Source organism: Rattus norvegicus, chromosome 13, assembly GCF_036323735.1.
Source record: "Rattus norvegicus strain BN/NHsdMcwi chromosome 13, GRCr8, whole genome shotgun sequence".
NCBI classification, from domain to species: domain Eukaryota; kingdom Metazoa; phylum Chordata; class Mammalia; order Rodentia; family Muridae; genus Rattus; species Rattus norvegicus.
Genome location: NC_086031.1, coordinates 81991889 through 82019242, shown reverse-complemented (window position 1 = coordinate 82019242; position 27354 = coordinate 81991889). Strand labels below are relative to the sequence as shown.

Sequence of the window (27354 nt, the reverse complement as noted above, 5' to 3'; positions counted from 1 at the left end):
TATTTAATCAGCCTGCAAAACTGAAGCCTAGGATTCAGGAAGTAGGTGTGGGAGGGAGAACTGAGGTCAAGCTTGGGGTGATAGTAGTGTGTGCCAACAGCTTAAAGGGAGCCATAGGGTGACTTCTCAAAAGAACAGATCAACAGATACAGTTTACACAAAGTCACTGCCAAAGCAGAATGAAGAATGAATGGGACACCAGGTTGAGACCAGAGTAAACGAAAGTCCCTGGGAGACGGACAAATGCTGGAAAATAAAGGGACAGTGATGAGGACCCAAGTGAGCACAGGTTGGTGACATCCCCTCACAGTGACTTCTTTATCCAGAGTCCACTGGCCATCAAATGCTGCAAAAGAATAAGGCAGCACTTATCTTCCCCAGACTGACCTGGTCAGTGACAGACACACGTACACAAAGTCTGGGATAAGGGACCATGCCCTCTGATGGAGACACAGTAGAAGCCCGGAAACTCTGTGTTTATTATTTAACAGGCAGTTAGCTAGCCCCTAGCTAGTGTGGGTAGGGCATCTCCACAGGGGAACAGCCTCAGGCTGAAGTCATCAGGGAGAGCTGTGTTTGAACAATTTCCTTGCCATTCAAATGGGTCTGAGACACTGGGCTCCTTGACATGGCTGTGCTCATATCAACACACACACACACACACACAGAGACACACACACACACACAGACACACACACACACACACACAGACACACACACACACACACACAGACACACAGACACACAGACACACACACACACACAGACACACACACACACAGACACACACACACACACAGACACACACACACAGACACACACACACACACAGACACACACACACACACACAGACACACACACACAGACACACACACACACACACAGACACACACACACAGACACACACACACACACAGACACACACACACACACAGACACAGACACACACAGACACACACACACACACACACACAGACACACACACACACACACACAGACACACACACACACACAGACACACACACACACAGACACACACACACACACAGACACACACACACACACAGACACACACACACACACAGACACACACACACACACACAGACACACAGACACACACACACACACAGACACACACACACACACACAGACACACACACACAGACACACACACACACACAGACACACACACACACACACAGACACACACACACACACAGACACACACACACACAGACACACACACACACACAGACACACACACACACACACAGACACACACACACACACACAGACACACACACAGACACAGACACACAGACACACACACACACACACACAGACACACACACACACACACACACAGACACACACACACACAGACACACACACACACACACACACACACACACACACACATGACTTCATCTGCTCCCCAGAAGGACTATTGCAGGGGTGTTGATGACCCCAGCACTGGTTTATAATGAAGTTGCTTCAGATATCCTTCTGTGGCTGACCATCTTTCTCACATGCAGAGTCTTATGAACAGTTACACTCAGTACACAAGCACAGCCACCTCCATTTAGACTCTATTTAGACTTTTGCTGGTAGCCTGGAAACGCACTGAAACACTGTACGGCTGTAACGTGAATTACAATGCAATCTCTGGAGCTCGGGATGAAGCTCCGTGATGCAGTGCTTGTCTGCAATGGACGCGGTCCCAGGTGTGATTCCCAGCACTACCTTGTCACTGAAAGCAGTCTCTGGAAACTAAAACCAAAGAAACGGCACTTGACATCTCAGTAATTCGCCTGTGAGTCCCCGGTGGGATGTACCTCAAACAATCTTCACTGTTCCCTATCAAAATCTATACACTCTAGAAGCTTCCGTTAGATTGCTGGCTAGTGCTTGCATTACTGCAGAGACTTCCGGGTGTGTCTGTGAGAGTATGCCAGAGGTAACGTGTGGTACTCCACATCCATAGCGCCTTCCCTAAAACCTGAAATCCTAAATAAGCATTTGATGAAAGGAGTACAGGCCAGAGAAGTAAAGATTCTGTACTTGGATAGTTTGAGTTCACAATGATCAGCAAATACGTTCCGAGAAAGGTCTAGACACGGTAAAGCAGTGTCCACGAACATCCAGTGCTGAGACGGAACTCAGAGCACTCCTAGTAAAGAGGAAGCAGGCCTTTCTCTTCCATCGAGCTGCTATTTCAAGGCAAGCAGGAGAATCTGAGATAAGCACAGGTTACCTCCTCACTGCACTGTCCCTTTCCTTTCTGCGCTTATGGTTTGTGCTAAAGTTTTATTGTCACCTCCATGTAACCATGTAACCTGGCAAGAGGGAACATTAACTACGAAATTCCTCAAGTCGGACTGGCCCGTAGCCATGTCTGTGAGAGACTGTCTGGATTGGTGAGTGATGTAGGCAGGCCCAGTCCAACCCTATACAGTTACAGAATGTGATCCTTCTAGGTGGCTGGGCCTGGCAGCTAAGACAGAGCAAGCCAGAGTGAGCTGGCTGGTAAGCCATCCTCCACGGCTTCTGTCTCGGTTCTGGCCTGGGTTCTAACCTTTGTTCCCCGAATGATGACTTGTGTCCTGGAAGCATGAGATAAAAACCCCTTTCCTCTTGTAAGCTTCTGTGGTCACAGTGTTTGACAAAGCACCAGAAAGCAAACTAGAACACTTTCAGAGTGCACACTAGGACAATCCCATCTCTTGAACAGGAGACAAGGCTGGTAAAAGAACATGATAAAACTTTATTTTAGCTCTTTTAGACCAATGCTTATCCTTGTGTTCAGATTACAGAAAATATTTTTTTAATATGCAAAAAAATCAAACATCTCTCTCTCTCTCTCTCTCTCTCTCTCTCTCTCTCTCTAAATCAAACACCTAAAAATTTGGCTCATTGTCAAACACAAAGTGACATATTTGGCTTTTTAAAAAACAGGACAAATAATGCCAATGAAGTTGTTACGTAAACTGTTTTCTCCTAGTTGCTAATGTTCATGGACAATCTGCTCCTGTGTACACGGCACATACACTGAAATACTGAGACAAGAAAGATGATGCTGTGGTTACATAGATCACCCAAATGGAACCAGTGAGTGCACTTACAAAGAATCATCATGATCATAAGCACTATCCCATTAGTTAAGCAGTGTTCTCATTTGTTCATATCCACAGCCGAGAAATAGCTCAAACCGAGAATGTGGCCAGGTGCCTTGTTAAGTCTGAATGTCTGAAAGAATGATCGGAAATTCAGAATTCTGCTTTCTCTCAGGAAAACTTTCCAGAAGGAGGTGGGGGGCCAAGAAATCCACCAGCCTGCTTGGTGGCAGCTCGTGAAGGGGCAAGGCCAAGAATCTTCTGGATGTTCTGTAAAGAAAGCATAGGAAGACCTGATTTTTAATATAAGCTATAAAAAGTGTTTCACATATTTTCAGCAAAGAGAATGCATATAAACTAAAAGTACGGCTAAGAACTGTACACACATGATAGGACCTGGGCTGCTAATCTAAAGAAGCCAACTTTGTAGAGTGAAAATCTCTCTCTGTCTCTCTCTCTCTCTCTGTCTCTCTCTCTCTCTCTCTCTCACACACACACACACACACACACACAGAGGGACAGACACTGCTTCTTATTGAGGTGCATTTTACCAGTGAGCTGTACCCCAGGTAATTAATCAATCTATCTATCTATCTATCTATCTATCTATCTATCTATCTATCTATCTATCTATCTTCCTTTCTTCCTTCCCACCCACCCAGTTCTGGCTTTTTGAGATAGGGTTTCCCTGTGTAGCCCTGGCTGTTCGGGAATTCACTCTGTAGACCAGGCTGGCCCAGAGATCCCCCTGCCTTCTTCCGAGTGCTGGGATTAAAGATGTATATCCCCACCACCCCACTGTAATCTTTTTTTTTTTCTTCTTTTTTTTTTTTTTCGGAGCTGGGGACCGAACCCAGAGCCTTGCGCTTGCTAGGCAAGCACTCTACCACTGAGCTAAATCCCCAACCCCCCACTGTAATCTTTTAACACAAAGACTGTTAAATACATGGGCTTTCCCTTGAGTATAGATGACTGACTTTAGTCTTTATTGCAAATAGTGAGAGGGGCTGGGACACAGCTCAGAGGAAGAACACTTGTCTAACTTGGAGGTCACAAATCTTTAGATTTTTAAAACTTTGCATCTTTTTCTTTACCTTAATTACATCTAATATAACAATATAGGTGTATTCAGTTTTTTTAAATACTGAAGCAGTTTCTAGAAAAAAATTTTCTTTTAAACATTTCCTTCTTTTATTTATATGAATACTGAGTACACTGTCGCTGTCCTCAGACACACCAGAAGAGGGCATCAGATCTAATTACAGATGGGTGTGAGCCACCCTGTGGTTGCTGGGAATTGAACTCTGGACCTCTGGAAGAGCAGTGAGTGCTCTTTAACTCTGAGCCATCAGTTCAGCTCCAAAAAACCCAATTATTTATGTTCTGATTTCTTTGACTAATATAACATTTCATTTAATTGCATAACTACAATAATAAGTAAAACCAGTATAAACAAGTTTTGGAAAACAATCGACTTTTGGAGCAGACAGGCGTGGGTGCTAACGAGTACTCATGAACAGACAGCTGACTAGAAAATCAACAGGGATGGAGAGGGCAGGTTATACCTCGGCCAACTGTTACAAAGTACACAGCATCTTTGAAGAAAAACTTAGGTATTATTTCACTACTCTTCTTGATTCCTTCATTTGGTATTTGAAACCACTAAACTCTGGAAAGGACTAATGGGTTCTCCAAAATAACGAAGTTAAATTAGCAGCAGGTGTGGTGGTTCATGGCTGTAATTCCAGCACTCAGGAGGTGCAGGCAGGAGGATCAAGAGTTCAAGGCCAGCCTGAGCTGTTTCAAAAAGCTCTAATTTAAACCCCTATGCTTTGATTCTTAGGTCTAGTGGGTGCTTTTCCACTACACTATGTTAAAGTGCTGGTCTCAAGAACAAACGGCATTCAGTATACAGTTTTATACGCCTGAACATATACATCTGCCCTTCAATACTCCATCATCTGTTGGGCTTAAGACACTAGGAGAATGCTCCTATCTTGGCTCCTTTGAAAATACTCACTACTTTAATCCCTTGTCAGGAAATAAGGAAGAAATACAATTTCAAAGACCCCTTTAATTTATCACAAAATATTTAAATATATTTGCATACAATAGCTCATACTTGAATGAGAAATTTTAAAATGAATTAGGAAGATCAATCATTAATAGTTCAGGCTGAAAAAGGAAGACCAAAGTGTGGCTACCTCAGTCCTACTTGGAGTGGGGAACAAAATAATCATGGGAGGTTGAGGGTGGGAGGGACTTGGGAGGAAATAAAGAGGGGGAGAGGAAAAAAGGGGGGACAGCATTAGGTGTGGGAGGAGACAAGCGAGATGTACAGAGGGTCAGGAAATTGAACAGAGGTGTGTAGCAATGGTGGATGGGGAACTGGGGGTAGCCACCAGAAAGCCCCAGATGCCAGAAAAGCAAGAGGCTCCCAGGACCCAACTGGGATGGCATTAGCTGAATACCCCACAACAAAGGGGAGAGAACCTGAGAGACCATATCCAGAGGTTAGGCAAGGTCTTTAGTCGAGGAATGGGGCCACCCACCCCTCATGAAATTTTAACCCAGAATTGCTCCTGTCTATAGGAAATACAGGGACAAAGAGTGGAGCAGAGACTGAAGGAAAGGCCATATAGAGAGCCCCAAAGGGGGAACCATCCCGTATGCAGTCACCAATCCCAGTCACTTCTGCAGATGCCAAGAAGTGCTTGCTGACAGGAGCCTGATATGGATGTCTCCTGAGAGGCTCTGTTAGAGCCTTACTGATACAGATGTGGATGCTTTTAGCCAACCATTGGCCTGAGCACGGGAACCCTAATGGAGTTAGGAGAAGGACTGAAGGAGCTGAAGGGGTTTGTAATTCCATAGGAAGAACAACCATATTAACCAACAAGACCCCTCCAGAACTTCCAGGGACTAAATCACCAACCAGAGAGTACACATGGAGGGATTCATGACTCCAGCTGTGGGAGAGAGGCCCTTGGTCCTGTGAAGGTTTGATGCCCCAGCGTAGGGGAATGATAGGGTGGTGGGGTGGGAGTACATGGGTAGGGGAGCAACCTCGTGGAGGCAGGGGGAGAGGACGTGGAATGTGGGGTTTTCGGAGGGGAAATCGGGAAGGGGGATAACATTTGAAATGTAAATAAACAAAATAACCAATAAAAAAATAGTTCAGGCTGGAAAAATATCTGAGCCTGTATTTCTTTTATAATAAAAATAACTTCACAGGGGCTGGAGAGATGGCTCAGTGGTTAAGAGCACTGACTGCTCTTCCAGAGGTCCTGAGTTCAATTCCCAGCAACAACATGGTGGCTCACAACCATCTGTAAAGAGATCCAATGCCCTCTTCTGGTGTGTCTGAAGACAGCTACAGTGTACTTATATGTAATAAATAAATAAATCTTTAAAAAAATAACTTCACAGATAGCTGTAAAAAAAATTTAAAAAAAAAGCTGCATAAAGTAGTGAGAAAAATAAAAAAATATGCTTACCAACTTCCAGCTTTTAAAATGTGAGCATTAATAGCCAGGTGTGATGGCACAGGCGTGATGGCACACGCCTGAAATTCCCAAACTTGGAAGGCAGAGGCAGGGGGATCAGGAGTTTTAAGGCCAGTTTGGGATACATAAGATTTGTCTCAAGAAAAAAAAAAATTAAAAACAACAAAACTGACCAGTATTTCCTGGGCACCTACAATGTATTTAGCACTAGGCTAAGGATTCTGAGAAATAAGAACAATGTGAAATTATACAATAGAGAACACATGATGATAACATTCATTCAGCCAACAAACACAGAAGTCTAGACAAAACATACAAGGGATCTTGGCCCAGTTATTCTGCAGAGACAGGGGTCAATTATGAGTCCTTGTCATTTTCCAGAATAAGAGCCAGTTTAAAAACACTGATGACCTTTAAATGACAGGGTTACTGCAACGAAGTAGAAAATGGGAAGAAGGTAAAATCTACTTTGGAGAACCAAGACACTGAGTGGACAGACAGAGAGTTTCATGTCCTGTTGAGGACCTTACCCTTTGACTCAGGGCAGTATGGCCAACAAGTCACTCTAGAATTTTGTGCTTCTGTCCACTTTGGCCAGTGCCCAGCGGTTAATACAGAGACCCAAACTAGGTAAAAGGTTGAGAATATGTGACTGAATGGTCAGCTGTATTCAGGCTAGCCATATCAACATCCCAGAAGGAGGAGGATGGGGAGGAGTACTGTAAACGGTCTTCTGGATGAGCTCATGACAGTTATGGTCCCCTACACAAGATCAGTCAAAACTCCAGCGAGGTGCTTGGAGCGGGCCTCCGGGGCCCCACTCCTGGTTTAGGAGCTACTGGCAACTGATGGCTCCTAAGGAAGGGTCACTTTTCTTTGGACAGGTGGTGACTGCTAGGTTGCCCATGCTCCCTCTAGTGGATGACCCATACTTATACAGGTAACACTAACAGGGCTTAGGTTAGGTTAGGTGAGGTTACAAAGGACAGACGTAAAGCCAGGACTCCAGGACGGGACCTGTCAGTGTGGGTGTGGTGAAGTTGAAGGGAGGGGTAGGGGGAGATATACAAAACACATTTGTATACAAACATCAAAGTCCCAGAATAAAACATTGAGATGGGCACAGTGACCCATGTGAGAAGCAGGCAGGTCTCTGTGAGTTGAGTTGCGGTCAGTGAGACTCTGTCTCAAATTAAAAAATAAAATAGGTTGGGGATTTAGCTCAGTGGTAGAGCGCTTGCCTAGCAAGTGCAAGGCCCTGAGTTTGGTCCCCAGCTCTGAAAAAAAAGAAAAGAAAAAAATAAAATATAAAATAAATATATTAAAAAGTTTTGTAAGGGGCTGGGGATTTAGCTCAGTGGTAGAGCGCTTACCTAGGAAGCGCAAGGCCCTGGGTTTGGTCCCCAGCTCCGGAAAAAAAAAAAAAAAAAAAGTTTTGTAAGCAGGGAGGTGGTGGCATATACCTTTAACCCCAGTACTTGGGAGGCAGAGGCAGGTGGATCTCTGAGTTCCAGGCTGGCCTGGTCTACAAATGAAGGCCCATGATAGCCAGGTTACACAGAGATACACTGTCTCAGAGAGAGAGAGAAAGGGGGGGGGGAGGGAGAGGGGGAGTATGGGAGCAAAACAGGAGGAGGAAGAGGAGGAGGAGGAAGAGGAGGGGGAAGAAGAGGAAGAGGAGGGGGAGGAAGAGGAGGGGGAAGAGGAGGAGGAGGAAGAGGAAGAGGAGGAGGAAGAGAAAGAAGAGGAGGAGGAAGAGGAAGAGGAGGAGGAGGAAGAGGAGGAAGAAGAGGAGGAGGAGGAAGAAGAAGAAGAAGAAGAAGAGGAGGAGGAGGAGGAGGAGGAGGAGGAGGAGGAGGAGGAGGAGGAACAACCCAAAAAGTCCTGAATCCTGACGAAGCTAGGGATGGAAGAACCGTATCATAACAAAGGTGATGGACAACAAACCCAGCCAACTCTTACTAACTAGGGAAAGCTGGAGACACATCCTTCAAAATCAGGAACAACAGAAAATCACCTACTTCTACTCTTACTAAAGTAGTGCCTGAAGTCTAAGGCAGGCCAGACAGGGAAGAGAAACGAGATGTGAGCGACCATCCTGCCTGCAGTTAAATTCTCCACCAGAGAGCCCTGAGAAGAAACAAGCAAGGGTGTCCCGTGTCACAAGGGCTGTCTCTGTGTACTGCAAAGAAATGACAAACAAATTCAGCAAACTAGAAGGACAAAATGAGCATACGAAAATCAATGGCTTTTCTCTGCACTTTTCTCTAATAACACTGAGAATTGATTTATAATAGCCTCAATACAAATAACTGGAATAAGGTTCAGGAGAACAGCAATCCACCTAGTAATGAACCTCACTAACAACAGCCCTGAAAACAAACAAATGACCAGAAACAGGAAAGGAGGCAGCCACGGCGGCAATGGCAGCAGCGGCAGCGGCAGCAGCTACTGAGCAATCCCATAGGAAACACTGACAGAGCCAGCGTGTACTGTGAGGTACAAATGCCTCACAAAAGGCCATCCTCAGTGTTAGCCTTCATCTCTGACTCAGACTCATTCCTCTCACCAACAACGGACTTACGGTCCCTGCATCCCCACCACACCTCCAAGCTTTCACTCCTGCTGCCTCCTCTGTCAAGAAAAGTGCTAAGTCTGTTCCTCATCCTCCAGGACACAATTCAAATCATCTTTTTATACAAAATCCTAGTTTGTACAGCAATTCCCTGTGGTCACTGTGTCCCTGTAGCAGGTTTCTAACTCCTGTTGCATTTTGCACACACAGAGGTGGGGACAGGCACAAACTACTGCTATTGTCCCTCAGGGTTGGATTTCCACCTAGAATCCGAGCCAATAGTCCAAAAGCTTTTAACTTACTTATTTTTAGTTTCTTTCCTAACATAGTATGAAGCCTAGAATTCACTGTTAACCCTGACAAAAAACTCAAGTTCTTAGTACCTGGACTTAACTGTAAATACCTTAAACTCACTGTATTATTGATATTGTTAGAACACTATCCAAAAATGGACTTTCATGTAGGGACTTGTGAGAAAACCCTAAGAAACAAGACAAGAGTTTTCTGACCTCAAAACTGAGTTGTTCTTGGACTGTGTTTTCATGCTTCTCTCAGGTGAAATGGAGAGGACTGAGCTCAGCTGACGTTATAGCTGGCTATTGTTACTGGCTTACGTTTTTTCCACGTTTGGCTTGTCCTTGTGATTCTGCACTTTACTCATGTGACTCTTCTCAAGCTTGAGAGTAGAAAGTGTCTGATGCTCTGAAGAAAGCTGGCTATTGCATGCATCCGCCTCGTTTTTAGGCTCCATTCTCCCAGGTCCCATCACCTCCAGAGCAGTGAACACTCCTAAACTGACAAAAGGCACCAGTACATGCGAGAACTACTGTTGGGACAACCGAAGTCACTGCACTTAGAGAGATCCAACGAAGAAGGGAATGAGGCTCAAGAATGGGGTGTGGGAGCCATGTTTGGGTACAGCTGCCCTCATCCCTAACGTCAGTCGTCTAGACTTGCAGGCATTTAAGACAGCTGGGAACAATACACGGGAATTCCAAGTGAGTCACTGAGCGAGCTGAGTAGCAGTTTCCAGAGACAAAGCTGCTGTGAGCAGTGACAGAAAGGAGAGCGGTACACAGTGAGGAAGGGTGTGGGTACTCACTTGTCGAATGGACATAGTACAGAGAATATACAGGAAGATGAAGGAGCAGTCTGTGGTGTCATCGCCCAGCAGGTTTCGGTGAGACAGTCCTTGGATGTAAGAGAGAGGAGTGAAGGGGAGCTTTGCCACCACTCTACCATCAAATCTAAAATGAAAAGATAAAAAAAAGCAAAGAACTGCTATTTTTAGAACATCGACAAAGTTATTTTCAGGAAAAAGTCTGGGTACAAATAGGACACGCTTTAACTAGGACTGAGGTGCAGTGATTTGCTGAAGGACCCTGGCTAATCCGTGCACTCGGAACAAGTGCCTCTCCGTGCTTTTGGTAGGACACCCAAATTACAGAGGACCAAAAAGACTTCTGTACAGTATAGCTATTAGTATATGGTCTATAAGAAACTGAGATAATTTTTTTTTTAAGTATCCTCTTTGCTGGGCAAGGTGGCATATACCTTTAATCTCAGTACTCAAGATGCAGAGGCAGTTAGATCTGAGTTCAAGGACAGCCAGGGTCTATACATAGCAAATTACAAGCCAATCAAGGCTATAAAGTGAAAACTTCCACTTCACAGAATTGAGTCAAGATATGCTCTCTGGGTCATAGCTGCTTCTCTGGCCTTTCTTGCCTTCTTCTGAGACAGGCTGATGCTGTATTACTTGAATCTGGCCCCAAGTCTGCTGTGTTTGAGGCTGGAATACTCTCTTAAATGCCTACTTTCAGTCTTAACATTTATAGACAGGCAGCAGGTGCTTTAAGAAAAAGACCTGCTAAGTGTGTTAGTACACACCTGTTTGTTTTTTGTTTTGTAAAGATTTATTTATTATATATAAGTACACTGTTGCTATCTTCATGCACACCAGAAGAGGTGGTTGTAAGCCACCATGTGGTTGCTGGGATTTGAACTCAGGACCTCTGGAAGAGTAGTTGGTGCTCTTAACCACTGAGCCATATCTCCAGCCCAGTACATACCTGTTTTAAGTCTAGGATTCTAGAACTTGGAAGGCAGAGAGGGAGAACAATTGCATTTTCAAGGACAGTCTAGACTACACAATGAAATCCTGTCTTTTTTTTTTCTTTTTTCGGAGCTGGGGACCGAACCCAGGGCCTTGCGCTTGCTAGGCAAGCGCTCTACCACTGAGCTAAAGCCCCAACCCCATGAAATCCTGTCTTGATTTTTTAAAAAGCAAGATAATAAAAGCAAGGGAAAAAAAACAATGATAATAATATCACAAAAATTCACAACCTACTTGTGTACTGAAGAATCAAGAGGGGAAAGATAAGATATGTGAAAGGCACTTAGAAAGAAGCTACAAAATGTAAACGGACTGAACAGAAGCACTACTCTGCCATGAGAAACTAAACGTATAAAGTGAGACAGAAGCAGGCAGACCTCAGTGAGTTTGAGGTCAGCCTGGTCTACACAATGAGTTCCAGGGCAACCAGGGCTATGTAGAAAAACCACATCCCAAAAACAAATGAAGAAATACAACATGTCAAACACTCCAGGATTAACTGATCAAAGTTTCTTCTATTATTATGTGTGCATGGGTGGGTGTGAGTGTAGGGGCCAAATGACAATTCTGTAGAAATGGTTCTTTCCTTCCCTCTATGTGGGTTTCAGGGCCCAAACTCCAGTCTCCAGGCTTGCACAGTAAGCCGCTTTACTCACTGAGCTATCTGGCCAGTTCCCTAACAACCCTTTATATGTTTAATATAGTTATAGCGATATAAAGTTACAGGCCATGGAGCAGAGGGAGTGTGACACTTCAATACATTTATAAAATGTGTGACGATCAGAACAACGGTCAGGCTATCAGCTGTCTATATCCCCAAACACGTATCTATCTATCTATCTATCTATCTATCTATCTATCTATCTATCTATCTATCTATCTATCTATCTATGGTATCTATCTATCTATCTATCTATCTATCTATCTATCTATCTATCTATCTATCTATGGTATCTATCTATCTATCTATCTATCTATCTATCTATGGTATCTATCTATCTATCTATCTATCTATCTATGGTATCTATCTATCTATCTATCTATCTATGGTATCTATCTATCTATCTATCTATCTATCTATCTATCTATCTATCTATCCATCCATCCATCCATCCATCCTTCCATCCATCCATCTATCTAGTTATTTATCTTTTGGTGATGGGAACACTCAAGACTCTTGCTCCCATATTTTTTTTTTTTTCGGAGCTGGGGACCGAACCCAGGGCCTTGCGCTTGCTAGGCAAGCGCTCTACCACTGAGCTAAATCCCCAACCCCATGCTCCCATATTTTTAAGTGTACAGTACATTACTAGCATAGCAGGCTCTCTATAGAAGAGCTGACGTGTCTGAAGCTCACATGGTGTAAGAAGAGCGCCAACTCTTGAAAGCTGTCCCTTAGCATCTACATGCCAGTTGTGGTATGCCCTTCAACATCATACACAAAAATAATAAACGAGGGAACACGGAGTTATAGGATAGAAATCATGGCATTTCTAGATATTCCATGAAGTTATTTAATCTCCCAATGTCTTCCAGCTTTAGAGGCTTATGGTTCCAAGAATGATCAGCTAAGTAGATGGGGTTTGGGGTTCTTTTTAAGATACAGTCTCACGACATAGCTCTAGCTGACTTGAAACTCACTATGGAGGCTTGGCTTCCCTTGAATTCACCGAGATCTGCTGTCTCTGCCTCCCCTCTGCTGTGCTGGGATATTAAAGTCATACGCAATCTTGTCTGGCTAGAAATGTAACATTTTTGTGTTTAGACATTCTCTAAACCCCTCAACTGTATAAAAATATACTCTTTCTTCTTCTTTCCCTAGTATACCTCATACATATTTCTAACACAACACCTGTCAATGTTATCATTTGTTTATATCACTTATCTTCCCGTAAAATTTTGATAGCACTGAGACATAGGGAGTAAGGGTGGATGTTGGAAGGAGACAAAAAAGACAGACAAAAAGGAAGTGTGATGAAAAAGAGGGAGGGAGGTAAGGACACGGGACAGCCAGAGCAAGTTTACTGACGTGGTATAGTTCCAGTGAATGCTGGATGTCTGCCCAGCTCTGTCAAAGCAGCGCCTCATGATTGCGCCATTCCATCACTCGCTGTTTACACAACAGTACCTGACCTCATCGCTGAACAAGATTATAGTTGTTAGCACTCTATTTTAAGAGTCAAAATGTTTTTATATGAATATGTTCAGTTTGAAGAAGCATATTAGTAAGCAATTTAAAAAACAGAGGAATATACTGATTTATTTTTAAAGACTATATAATGTCTGAGCTTTTACCTGATAAACATTCTCACGGTTAAGTAGATTTAAAAAGTTATTATGAGACAGGCAATGATGGTGCATGCCTTTAATCCCAGCACTCAGGAGTAGAGGCAGGTGGGTCTCTGAGTGTGTGGCCAGCCTGGTCTACAGAGCAAATTCCAGGACATCCATGGCTACACCGAGAAACCCTGTCTCAAAAAACAAACAAACAAACAAACAAAGTTATTATATCAATGCTCTCAACTGTGGTGGTTTAAATGTGCTTGGCCCAGGGAATGGCACTATTAGAAGGTGTGGCCTTGCTGGAGAAAGTGTGTCACTGTGAGGGTGGGTTTTGAGACCCTTCTCCTGGCTGCTCTTGAGATGGTCTTTTCCGGTTTGCCTTCGGAATAAGATGTAGAACTCTTAGCTCCTCTAGAGCCATGTCTGTCTGAATGCTGCCATGATTCCTACCATGATGATACTGGACTAAACCTCTGAACCTGTAAGCCACCCCCAATTAAATGTTGTTTCTCAGAAGAGTTGCCTTGGTCATGATGTCTGTTCTCAGCAGTGGAAATCCTAAGTAAGACATCAATGGTCCTAAGGTTGCCACCCTTTCATACAGTTCCTCATGTGACCACCAAGATTATTTTCATTGCTACGTCATAACTGTAATTTTGCTGTTATGACTAGTAATACAAATATGTTTTCTGATGGCCTTAGTCTACCCCTGTGAGAGTTGTTCGACAGCCCTCCTCTGTCCCTGCAAAGGGGAAGGGAGGTTCTGACTGCTGCATTATATGATTGTATTCTTTTAAAATGAAATTCCTGTTTACATAATTATATTGAAGTTATTAAAAAATAGGATGGTGAGATGATGACCTGCGTTCAAATCCCAGGACCTATCTGATGGAAGGAAGGAACAGATTCCTGCGAATTGTCTTCTGACCTCCATGCATGCATGCTGATTTAAAAATAAAAATCCTTGCTGTTTGATTTACCAATGATTCAGGAGCCAGAGCTGGGATGAGAACCTGCTGGCTCAGACAGGCAGAGAAAGCACCCAGCTTGCCTGACCTTCCTACTCTACCGAACTCTCCTTCTCCACCATGCCTTAAACACCTTCTAACTCAAAGGCTCCCCTTTCTGTTCGCTCCCTGCCAGCAGGTTGCTTGCTTGGCCACTTGACCTGTGTTGACTTTCTTTAGCTCTTGGATTAATGCTAGAGCTGAGGCAACCATAAGTACTTGTTTATGATAAACAGAAAGCTCTAGGATCAAAGGCTGGGCCATACCACAACCAAAACCAGGTTTTTATAGTTCACAATCTCAGGGTTCACAATGGGATCAAATGTCCTGCAACATAATGCACTGTCTCTGTCTGTCTGTCTATCTTTCTGCCTCTCTTACACACACACACACACACACACACACACACACAATGATGTCTTTAGAAAGTCCACACTGACGTAGTGGTGGGTACAGAAGCATGGAGACTACTGCATACTCTCAAATGATTATGAAAGATACATTATGGTGAGGATACACTCAAAGCCCACCATATTCCAGTACTGCACATGCATATAGTGAATATAAGCCAATTTAAAAGGGCAGACAGTATGGGGGAAATTTGCTCAATGTACAGTGTATACTTGTAACACATACAATGAAAAAGTTTTTCTTGATATATGAATAATGTATAAGTTTGAAATTTTGTTTTCTTTCTTCCATTTTTTTGGAGGCGGGGCAAGGGTTCAAGACAGGGTTTCTCTGTGTAGCCTTGGCTGTCCTGGAACTCACTATGTAGAGCAGGCTGGCCCTGGAACTCATAGAGCTCTACGTGCCGAAGCCTCCCAAGTGCTGGCAATAAAGAGCGTGCACAACTGCCTGGCTTTCACTGTTTTTGAGAGGATTTGGCTATGGAGTATAGGTTGGCCTCAAACTCAGAATTACTTTAAAATCCTGACAAATACAATATTACTACAGATCTTATGCTCACATGCATACAAACAGCACATTTATTAGGCAGAAACATATAAAAGGTTACTCACATGGAATTAAACATTCCCATTAAGGCAGTAAAACAAAAGCCAATCGCAAACATGGATTTCATCCGCACCTACAAGGAAAGCAAAAGATGGTCACTTTACACTAAATATATATACAAAAATTGAATGTACTTTTTCTTAAAAAGTTTTCCATAGAACTGGGAGGCAGAGACAGGCTGATGGGACAGGATGAGGTGAGATGTGAGGCTAGGGCTACGTAGTGAGTCTCTGTCTCAAAAACAAACAAACAAAAAGTTCTATTTTGTGAAAAGCTCCTTGTTAATTTAATTCTCCTTCCATCTCCAATTCCTTCTCTCCTTGTTACTTGTAACAAACTGAGACAGCTCTGAGGCCTCACTCTGGCCAACCAGTGTAAGAAACAAGTGTTGACTGGGATCTGTCTTATTTTGGTGGAATTCTTGCGCTCACTCAATCTCTGCCTGTCCTATGAGGAGCTGGATCACAGACGTGCACTACCACAGTATCTGGCTCTGAAAAGCACTTTTTAAAAGGACAAACTTGAATCTTCTTAGGCTTTCTTCAAGGGGTGAGGTGGTGCGACTGGAATAAGAACATAAGGCCTCAGGGAAAGCATTAACCAGTCGAGTGGATTTGGACTGAGGCACAGAGGCTTTGAGGGCATGCTAAGCTATGACACCAGCTTAGGGCTGTCAACCTCTTGACTTCATGAGCAACAGAAAGAAAGCAACATGGCAGGCATTGTGAGTTAAATCTGTTATTTGCAACTAAATTATTATTAAATTCCACATTCCATAAATGCATATATAGATAAAACAAATATAAATGTATAGTTTTCAGATATTATCTCTGGATCACTTGGCAATTTCTACTTTTATAATTTCCAAAGAGTGAACATGATAAACATTGTGCTAAAGATGAGAAAACTCACTTTTAAAAATCTCTTCCTGTTTGCGGTACCACATGCCTTTAATCCCAGCATTAAGGAGGGAGAGACAGGCTAATCATTCAGAGTTTGCACATAGCAAGTTCCAGGCCAGCCAGGGGTACATACTGGGACTGTGTCTCAGAAAAAAAACATCACCTGTAAATTATAGTCATTCTGGAAAATGATTTTTAGCAAATAAAGAACCATAGTTAAGATCTCCCAGCAAGTGAAGAAACTCATGGAGAGTTGAGATGTCCTATGCTAAATACACAGAACTAGAAAACATAGCCTTGATCCAAATAAGGGACAAATGGGCTAGGAAATCTACTTTTTCTCACATTACCATGACTGCCAACAAAGCTATCTCCAGCCCCTGTCCTGGAATTACACAGACGCCATAAGCTAAGATTCAACATGAACACAGGGAGAAAACTAATTGGTTTTGTTTTAAAATAAAAGGGGGGCTGGAGTCATGGGGGCTCAGTGGCTAAGAGTACTGGCTGCTCCTACTAGATGGCCTGGCTTCAATTCCCAGAACCCAAATAATGACTGACAATCATCTGTAATTCCAATCTTGGCGGATCCACTTCTGGCTTCTACAGGCACCAGGCATGTAGAGACATACATGCTGGCAAAATGTCTATATGCATAAAAATAAATAATAATAGTTTTTTTAAAAAAAAAAAAAAAAAAGGAAAACTAGGGGCTGGAGAGATGGCTCAGTGGTTAAGAGCACTGACTGCTCTTCCAGAGGTCCTGAGTTCAAATCCCAGCAACCACATGGTGGCTCACAACCATCTGTAATGGGATCCGATGCCCTCTTCTGGGGTGCAGGCATACATGCAGGCAGAGCTCTATACATAATAAATAAGTCTTTAAAAAACAAAACAAAACAAAACAAAACAAAACCTTAAGAAAGCAAGACATTGAGTGTCATTGTAACTACTGTATTATAAGTGATGGAAACAACTGTAAATATTATTCTGGAATGTGTTTTTTCCCATCAGTTTTTATCTCTAATGTTTATATCCCTTATTGCACATAAAAAAAATGGATATATCAGTATCAAAGAAGAAAAAAAAGCAAGACATTTCTCAAAAAGACAAATTATAACCTCAAAAGCAGCCTTTTAAAACAAACTCCTAAAATGAAGGTTTTTGGCTTTTGGGGGGAGTGTGGGGGTGGGGGGTGGGGTTGTTCATTGGTTTTCTTGAAACGAGGTCTTCCTGGGTAGCCCTGGCTGGCCTGGAAGTCAGATTCCACTTGCTTCTGCTTCTGAGGGCTGGGATTAAAGGCATAAACCACCATGCCAGCTTTAAAATGAAGTTTAAACGTGGCAGCTTATTTTACCATCCAATAATACCTATAATTATTATTTATAGCCCTGATAGGTGATAAATTTTAAGAAAAATGCAATATATTTGGTGCTTTTGGTGCTAATATATTGAACTTTTGTTGAAAAAAATAGCTTATGTGGTTTACCCTCAGTTCTACTCTGGACTCTTACCATTGACAGGTCTCTATTGTTGTTCTTTAGTTTCTCTTCTTGTCGCTCTGAAAAGAATAAACTGGTTAGTTCAAAAATACTGAGCACAGCCTAATTTTTGAATAAACTGTCACGGTCTGGAGATTACAATAGCATTTTGTTTCAATATCACTCAATAAGACGAAGTGAACACATGAGTTGTTGCTTACTCCGTACTAACACAATGTTTAAATATAGAAGGATGCCAAAATATTTCACTTTAAAAAGTGCTATGAGTGGCATGTACAGATTGGCGGGAACCAAGATGTCTAATTGGACCCATGGCCCACTACATAAGAAGGAAATCATGCTTAGAAAGCTAACCAACCTCCTGGAGCTAGTGAGGTCACAGATCTTAGAAAAGGCTACTGGGCGCAGAGAGATGGCTCAGCAGTTAAGAGCACTGGCTGCTCTTCTAGGGAACACGGATTCAATTCCGAACACCCACATGGAGGCTCACAATTTAAAAGCTTGAAAGAAAGAAGATCTACTACCTCCATTTGGTAGCCACCTAACTCCTTTCTACTCTCTTACTCCACAGATAAGTACAGCTGCCATCCTCATCAAAGAAGCTTCTCTTTGCAACAAATGGAGACCACACACAAACACAAAGCAGAAAACAACGGCCATGCAGAACCAGCCCCAGTGGATACACCTACACCACAGCTCTGGCATCCCTGCTCAGGGAACATCACAAAAGAGGGAGCAAAAGGATTATACAAGCCAAAACACCAGGAAGTCTGATGTTGAAACACTCTCCTAGAAACAGCTGCATAAACAAGACGAGAACAATGGCCAATCAATAGACAATAGCTACGCTAACTGGAAGGGACAAGATTTCACAGGGTCCACCCCCAGATAAAGACCTTTATGAAACTAATGACTGCTGGGAGGGAAAATTAGCTTTGCTCAGGGATGAGCCCTCTTACTGGGCTCTAATACAAAGTGGTCACCTTTCAAACAGTATACACAAAACAACCAAAACAGAAGAACCAGATAGTAGTTACATACTTGTACATGCATGTACATAGATGTATGTAACAGTAATAATCAAAGAATAAGAGGCTATGGATTTAAGCATGGGGGAGGTATGGGAAGGCTGAGGGACAGTACCAGGGAAGGACTGGAGAAAGGAACAGGGTAAAGTGATGTAACTATATTAAAAATATATTTAAAGGGCTGGAGAGATGGCTCAGTGGTTAAGAGCACTGACTATTCTTCTAGAGGTCCTGAGTTCAAATCTCAACAACCACATGGCTCACAACCATCTGTAAGGAGATCTGATGCCCTCTTCTGGTGTGTCTGAAGATAGCTACAGTGTACTTACATATAATAAATAAAGAAATCTTTAAAAAATATATATATATATATAAAAAAAGCTAGGTGGTGGTGGTGCATGCCTTTAATCCTAGCACTCAGGAAGCAGGGGCAAGAGGATTTCTGTTAGTTTGAGGCTAGCTTGGTCTATGACAAGTTCCAGAAAAATTGAAACTGCACAGAGAAACACTATCTCAAAAAGCAAAATAAAACACACAGACATACACACACATACATACATATGTGCACACACATATACATACACCAAATATACACACATACACATCACATATATATATATATACATACACATACATATATACACATATAGACACATACATACAGATACACATGTGCACACACATATATACATACACAGACACGCAGACACACAATATACATATACACACACACACACACACACACACACACACACACACCCCAAGTTGTATTTAGGTCACTGTCTCACCTATCTTCTTTTTTTGTTGTCGACCAGCTGACTCTGTTATAGTTTCCTTCTTCTTCTCTACTGTAAACATAAACACATAAAATTGTATATTAAAAGGATGCTCTCTCAGATGAATTACTACAAAGTTACACTGATGGACTTTGGTCATGATAGAGTTAACTAGCAGAAAGAAAAAACTAAGCGTTTGCTTAGCATGTGTAAGGCTTATTTTTTTCCAAAGACGCCGCATAAATAGGACTGCTTTATGGGTATAAGTATTCTCCAGATGACAAGAATTAGATCAGCACAGGAAAACAAATCTATGTCTAATTCTAATTCAAACCTATTTATAAACCTGAAAAAATTTCCATGCCTAGATCCTTGATGAATTCTGAATATAAAGTACCAGGAAAAAATTACATATTGACATTTATGTGTTCAAGTCAGGCACTGTTGTCTATGCCTGTATTTTTAGAACTCCACAGGCCAGAGCCAGAAGATCACAAGCGCAAGGCTAGCCTGAGTGAGCCACATGGCAAGAATTTCAAAGGATCAAAAAGTTTCAAGAGAAAAAAAAAGTTTTAAGGGCTGGAGACGTCTTTGCATGTTCAAGGCATAGAGTTCAATCCTCAGTACCGAAAGAAAGAAAGAAAGAAGAAAGAAAGAAAGAAAGAAAGAAAGAAAGAAAGAAAGAAAGAAAGGAAGAAAGGAAGGAAGGAAGGAAGAGAAAGACAGACAGACAGACAGACAACAGCTAGCTTCTTCTTAAGTATGTTCAAAGAGAGAATTTACAATGTTTTTCTTGTAAACATCCTTCATTAGCAGCTGTCCAATTGGTTATAAATTACAGAAGTCAGTGGCCACACCCATTCTTTTTATATTATACCTATCATGGTTAAAACTCTACATACATCAATGACCAAAGATGTCAACTGATAATTCAATTAAAAATATAAATTTACTTCCAAATAACCATTTTAATGAAGTACAGAAAATTATGATTGTAGCATTGCCTAGCAATTCTACTACTAATTAAGATATAAAACAAGGGGCTGGAGAGATGGCTCAGTGGTTAAGAGCACTGACTGCTCTTCCTGAGGTCCTGAGTTCAAATCCCAGCAACCACATGGTGGCTCACAGCCATCTGTAATGGGATCTGATATCTGATGCCCTCTTCTGGTGTGTCTGAAGGCAGCTACAGTGTACTCATATACATAAAATTAAAAAATCTAAAAAAAAAAAAGATATAAAACAATATAAAGTTGAAGACTTATTTTTTATTTTATGTGGATGAGTATTTTTGCTTGCATGTATGTATGTGCACCATGTGTGTGCCTGGTGCCCATGAAGAAAAGGATATCAGATCCATCAGATCCCCTTGTATTAGATTATGAAATGATTGTGAGCACCATGTATGTGCTGGAAATTGAACCCAGGTCATGTGCAAGACCTACAAGTATCTTAATCGTTGTGCTCCCTCCAGTCTACTATTTTGGTTTTTGTTTTTTTGAGACAGGGTCTCATTGTTATTGACCTGGAATTCACTATGTAGATCAGGCTGGCCTCAAACTCAGAGACCTGCCTCTGCCTCTCAGCCTCTCTGCGCCTCTCTGTGCCTTTCTCTGCCCCTCTGCCCCTCTGCCCCTCTGCCTTCAGAGTATTGGAATTATGGATGTGCACTACCATGCCCAGTCTGAAGTAAACTTTTCATTTGTTTCCAAATGTAAATAAACTTACTGTAAAAATTGTAGAAACTAATGAAGACTAAAAATAAAAAATTTATGGCTGAGAAATGAGAACACTAATTGAAATAAATATGATACTAAATTATATTTATATATACATATATGTATATATACACACACACATTTATATTTGGATACCAGTACATGCTGACTGGTATGTGATAATAACAAAATTTCTCAGAAAAATGGTATACCACAGAGATACTTTACTCTTGAGTGGATTAAGCACACTTTACAAGTATCTAGGATTGTGCTAAGGGCTAGAGATACTGCTTTGCCTTCACAGACGTTATAATGTAGTTGAGCAAAGAAACAATCCCAATAACCATAGTCCACAGGTAGGAAAGACTGCAACTGTGGCCACCTTTAATCTCAGCACTCGGGAGGCAGAGGCAGTTGAATCTCTGAGTTCGAGGCCAGCCTGGTCTACAGGGCCAGTTCCAGGATAGTCAAGGCTATACAAAGGAAACTCTGTTGAGTGGGAGATGTGGGGGAGTGATCACAACTGTGGCAAGTGCTCCAAGGAGAGGTCTATGGATAAATCAAAAACTACAAAGATCTGATTCCATCTGGTGACTAAATAAACCTGAGTTTACTAAAAAAATACAAAGAGAAAATTTTTATCATGTAAAGGAACAGCAAGTACTAAGGACCAATAGTACGAAAAATCCAGGACTCATTCAGAAGTTAGAAAAGGGCCCTATGAAACCAGGCAAAGAAAACAGGAGACTATGATATAAGATAACTTTTCCTGACGATATTTCTTCAGGAAGGCCAGATGTGGTGGTATACCCTTGTAATGTCATTCTAGCAGAAGCTGAGGCAGGAGGATTGCAACTTTGAAGCAAGCTTGAAGTGTATAGTAAGCCCCTACCTCAAAACCCCACAAAAACAAACAAATACAGCCGAAAAGAAAGGAAGAATCATATTTTCCTGAGCTTGTCTGTATGTTCACCATGTCTGTACAGATGCCCACAGGGCCAAATTAGGGCAATGGATCCCTAGAACTGGATTACAGGCAGCCATGAGCCACATGATGTAGGTACTGAGTCCTATTACAAGAACAGAAAGCATTCTTAATTGCTGCTCCATCTCTTGAGGGCTAAGACCATATCTACCTGCCTGCCTGCCTGCCTGCCTGCCTGCCTGCCTGCCTGCCTCCCTTCCTTTCCACCTGTTCTTATCACTATGTAATCCCTGGCTTTCCTGAACTCACTGTGTGGACCAGGCTGGCCTTAAACTCAGAGATCGACCTGCCCCTACTCCCAAGTGTTGGGATTAACAGTGCATGCCACCACAGCTTGTACCAAGACTGGCCCATTGTTTCTTGAAGTTGGGTTTAGCTATGTAGCTCAGACTAGCCTCGAACCCACGACTCCCTGCTTCAGTGTCCTGAATATTAGAATCACAGACAAGTGCCATTCCACCCAGTTCCTAAAAGCCATATAAAGACACTGAAGTTTTAAGAAGACAAGTAATATACCCAGATTTATGTTCTGAAAAAGTGCTCTACAAAGTAAATCTGAATAACTGAGGGTAGACACATGAGTGGCTGCAATAGATCCAGTGAAACAACGCTTCTTTAAAATAGGTAGATTTGGCAGATATGGGAGATACAGAAAGATCTAAAACCATTCAAGAGGACAACAGTTACAGGCTTTGACAATGAAATACAGGCAGGAAGTAATAAGAATACTTGAACAAAGGAAGTGCGCCTGATACCCAACACCCCTACACTAGAAAGAAGGTCAACTGGGAGGTCAAGGGCAGCCTGGGTTACAGAGCAAGTTCTAAGTCAGCCAAGGCAAGAGTGAGACCTGTCCCCCAAAAACCTAAAACAGAACACAAAAAAACCCAAACCAAAACAGCTTTCCTGTTTACCATGCACCAGTCACTGCTCTAGTCACATAGGGTACAGACGTGAACAGCAAAGAACCAGGCCTAGTAGCATTTTCGTGCTATGAAGTAGAAGCAAGCAACACAGAAAGCAAGTGTTAACGACTTTTAGATTTCCCTGCTAGAAGCATAAAGTCACCAAGGTAAGAAAATGCTGGAAGAAGGTCATGTTTGTGAAGGTAAATATAATGAATTTGGTTTTAAATATGGCGAGCCAACATTATCAACATTGACTAAAGAATGGCGGACTGTAATTTTAAAAGTCTACACTGGAAAACAAAAGTCTGAGTTTAGTCTCCAGTTCTTTGTTTTCTTGTGATGTAAGTCTATCATTAACTTTCTGAGTCTCAATCTCCTGTCCCATAAGGTGGAGACATTTCTGTAACCAACCACAACGGTTTCTATGGGAATTAAATGACATTCATTTTTCACGGCTGAGTGTGGAACTCTAGGCTTTGGGCATACTAGGCACGAACTCTATCACAGTTCTATACTCTCAGCCCTTCAAGTAAGATAATTTAGGGGGGAAGAAGTGCAAGGGAGCTGAGAAATGCAGGCCAACCATACACAAAGCCCTGAGTACAGGGCCCAGCACCCCATAAACTGGACATGGTGATGAACAACTGTGATCCCAGCACTTAGTAAGCAGAAACAGGAGGATCAGAAGTTTAAGGTCAACCTCAGCTAACAGAGTTCAAAGCTAACCTGGCCTACATAAGACCCTGTCTAAATTTAAACAACAACAACAACAAAACCATTCACAAAAGTTACAGAGATATAAGGAGATAAGAAGAAGATAGCAATAAAGCTAGCTATAGAAATTCTTAGGAGCCAAGTTAGGTGTGGTTTTGGGTTCTGAATGGCTGTAGTTCCATCACTTGGAACATAGGACAAAGTCAGGTCAAAGTCATCTTCAGCTAGTGGGTTCAAAGTCAACCAGGGCTAAATGAGACTTACCTCAAAAGACAAAACAAAAAGAATACTGGATACCAATGGTGCCTTTATAGAACCATTCAGAGTCCCAGTAATTGGGGAGCTGAGGGCGAGAAATCATAAATTTGAGGCCTGCCTGGGCTATCTAAGAGCTTATGTATATGATCAATGAGGCCTGCCTGGGCTATCTCAGAGCTTATGTATATGATCAATGAGGCCTGCCTGAGCTATCTAAGGCTTTATTTATATGATCAGTTGTGCCCTGCTAAATTTTAACTTTACTTCAATGGCCACAAGTTTTACCCATTTTAATTATTTTTTTTTCAAACATTTTTCAGTTTTCTCACCCAGCTGAAACTTGACTTGCCTTAACCCCAAAGGGTACCACTCCCATTGACACTAGTCATAATGAGTTATCATTCTCCAAACACATACTAAAATTCCCATGTTTACTAATATGATTTGTCCTTTACCTAGAATTTCCTCTCTCTTAGTTTTTAATCTACATTCTAACTAGCCCACGAGGCATTCAAACCATCTGTATCATGAGGCCTTCCATAACCCCTCACAACAGAACAGGACCTCTTCTTTAGAATGAAGGATGGATAGGTAGACAGACAGACAGACAGCTGCCATGACCTCTTTCCCCTGTAGCTCCTCCCACCCCCTTAGGTGGGGTCTCAATGCGCAGCTCTGGCCTGGAATGCAGTATGTACACCAGGCCTGCCCCATCTGGAGCTGGCCTTTTAGCGTTCCTTTTAGCGTTTTGATTTCTATTTTTACCAAGTTGGATTATGGTTTTGTTTGTAACACGAATCTCCCTATGTAGCCCACACTAGCTTGGAACTCACAGTCCTGTCTTCATCTTCTGAGTGCTGAGATTTCAATTGCTCCAACAAGGAATATTGACCTCTTCTTGTATTCTTGGTATGCTCCTAAAATAGTTACTGTGAACTTGCACCCAGTGAACTTACTGTGTTGAAACTTCCACCCTGTTACCATACTCACACTTTTTACTTTGTTTTTCCACTTCCGCCTTCAATCTCTTGTATTTGTCTGTCCTGTAAACCAGGACCCAGGTTATGCCTAAAAATATTAAAAGCGACATGCTAATGAGAAATGAATGGAAATCACAACGAATTGTCTTTAATTGTTAGTGTTGGAGACAAAAGGATTTCGACATTTTGCTCTAGACTTATCAGTAATTAACTTTTTTCAAAGTCAGATCAAAACATTTTTTTTTTTATTTTTTATTCTTCGGGCCTGGGGATTGAACCCAGGACCTTGCGCTTCCTAGGCAAGCGCTCTACCACTGAGCCAAATCCCCAACCCCAAAACATTTTTTTAAGTGTCTCCACAAATACGTAAAGAAAATCAGGAAGTATGATTCCGCACTTTTTTTTCTCCTGCTTCAAAAAGGGGATGACCCCAGGATTTCTTGAAAGGGACCACTCAAGTCGCAGGAAGTGAGGCTCCCGATCTTTCAAGGGGTGCGAGGGATCCCAGCACCCTTCCACCCTGAGATTATTAATCAAACGTCCAAGAAACAGCCGCCCTCACCCTCGGCGAGCAGCGCGGTGCACACGGAGATAAAAACGATGAGCAGCGTGTCTGCAAACATGGTGCTCATCTCGCTCGTCCGTCCCTGCGCTCCCACCCTTCACGGGGGAAGCACTCAAAAGCCAGAGAGACGGGGAAGAGACTTCGCGGGAGCGACCCTCGAGGAGCACTACAACTTTGACAGCACGGAATCTACACTTCCGCTTCCGGGGCACCGAACCGGAATTGCATCTTTCATTCTCGCCGTGTGGCCACTTGAGTCGGAAGACTGCAGGAACCCGCAAGTCTCGGGGGCTGAAGGCGCGCACCAGACCCAGTCTCGCGAGAGTTGGAAATGTCGTTTCATCGGAGGATGGCGGTGTAGTGGAGGGCTCACCTCCTCGGCGGTGTGTTAACTGCTCTCCGAGCCCGATCGCCTACCTCAACACTAGAACCCTGTCATGCGGGATCTGCACTTCACCTCCAGCCCCACCTCCGTGGCCGAAAAGTTAGGCTAACATGTGCCGAACGCCAGGGTTTGGGTGCTCGCCCCTGGTCGCGGGGCTGGGCGCGCCAAGTTGAGCTAGTCCTCGGTCGCTGGGGAAAATAAGCCTTTATTACGCTGGAGGAGGGAAACGGTTGCACGCTTAGCTGAGGCTGAGGTTTTATTGGAAGGAAAGTCCTGCGGTGGCATAGTTGACGGGAAATAAGTGGAAAGGGTGAATTCGAGAATTAGAAGTGTTTCTGGAAAAAAGCAAAGAACTTTCTAGGCAAAGTGAAAGGCGGAGAGAGGAAAAAGGGTGTTTGAAAAGGTGTAGTATGTAAAAGGTCTTGAGAGAGGGTCATAAACTCAGATGTCCTCTGTGAGGGACTGTAAATTACCTTGTGCAAGCTGGCAAGAAAGTGACTGGAAAGTCCTTGATGAAAGCACTCAATTCCTCCCAAACAACCATTTGTTTAGGTCCTAAACAAAGGGTCCTAATGGGGACAATAAATGCCTGATTTCTCTGATCTGGTTTTGTTTTGCTTTTTCTTCAAAACAACTCAGAAATCTTGACTTGTGTGTTGGTGTTTTCTTTGGGATAGGGTTGCACTGTTTCCTGTCATCGATTCTTCCGAACTCCACTGCACTCAATTTATAAATCTTCCGTTAACATTACCTTTTCAGTTTCTCTTCCCTTTTATTCACCCAGTGTCCCTTTAGTAGACATTACTGAGTTCCTGTATGTCGGGAACAGTACTGGGCCCTGATGGAGTAAGACTCCTTGGTTCCAAAATTCCCCAGGGAAATTGTATGCCATAGAATACATAGTAAGATGTAATAAAGTTAACAGCAAAAGTGTTGATAGCGTAAGACCCATTCTTCCTGGAAGATGTAGGAAGTCTTCCGAAAGGTCAGTCTGAGCTGAATCTTGGTTTGAGT

At 42.6% G+C, this 27354-nt stretch overlaps 1 protein-coding gene across 1 annotated transcript; it reads right to left on the bottom strand.

Moving 5' to 3' along the window:
* Window positions 1-2746: 2746 nt before the first annotated feature.
* On the bottom strand, window positions 2747-26071 carry Tmco1 (transmembrane and coiled-coil domains 1). Its single transcript, NM_001009631.1, has 7 exons — window positions 25953-26071; window positions 25401-25478; window positions 19840-19899; window positions 18036-18082; window positions 15625-15692; window positions 10299-10443; window positions 2747-3385 (listed from the first exon to the last, which is right to left on the bottom strand). Exons 1-7 carry the CDS (start codon window positions 26020-26022, stop codon window positions 3287-3289), a joined length of 567 nt encoding a protein of 188 aa, NP_001009631.1. The 5' UTR covers window positions 26023-26071; the 3' UTR covers window positions 2747-3286.
* Between the last annotated feature and the right edge of the window lie 1283 nt (window positions 26072-27354).

Bases quoted from the DNA above. Each gene is read 5' to 3' on its own strand.
- Tmco1 (NM_001009631.1), bottom strand. From the start codon at position 26,022: ATGAGCACCATGTTTGCAGACACGCTGCTCATCGTTTTTATCTCCGTG. The intron at 18,083-19,839 runs GTGAGACAGTGA...TATTCTTTTCAG, and splicing joins ACAACAAAAAAAGAAGATAG to AGCGACAAGAAGAGAAACTA. The intron at 10,444-15,624 runs GTGAGTAACCTT...TTTTCATTTTAG, and splicing joins ATGGGAATGTTTAATTCCAT to ATTTGATGGTAGAGTGGTGG.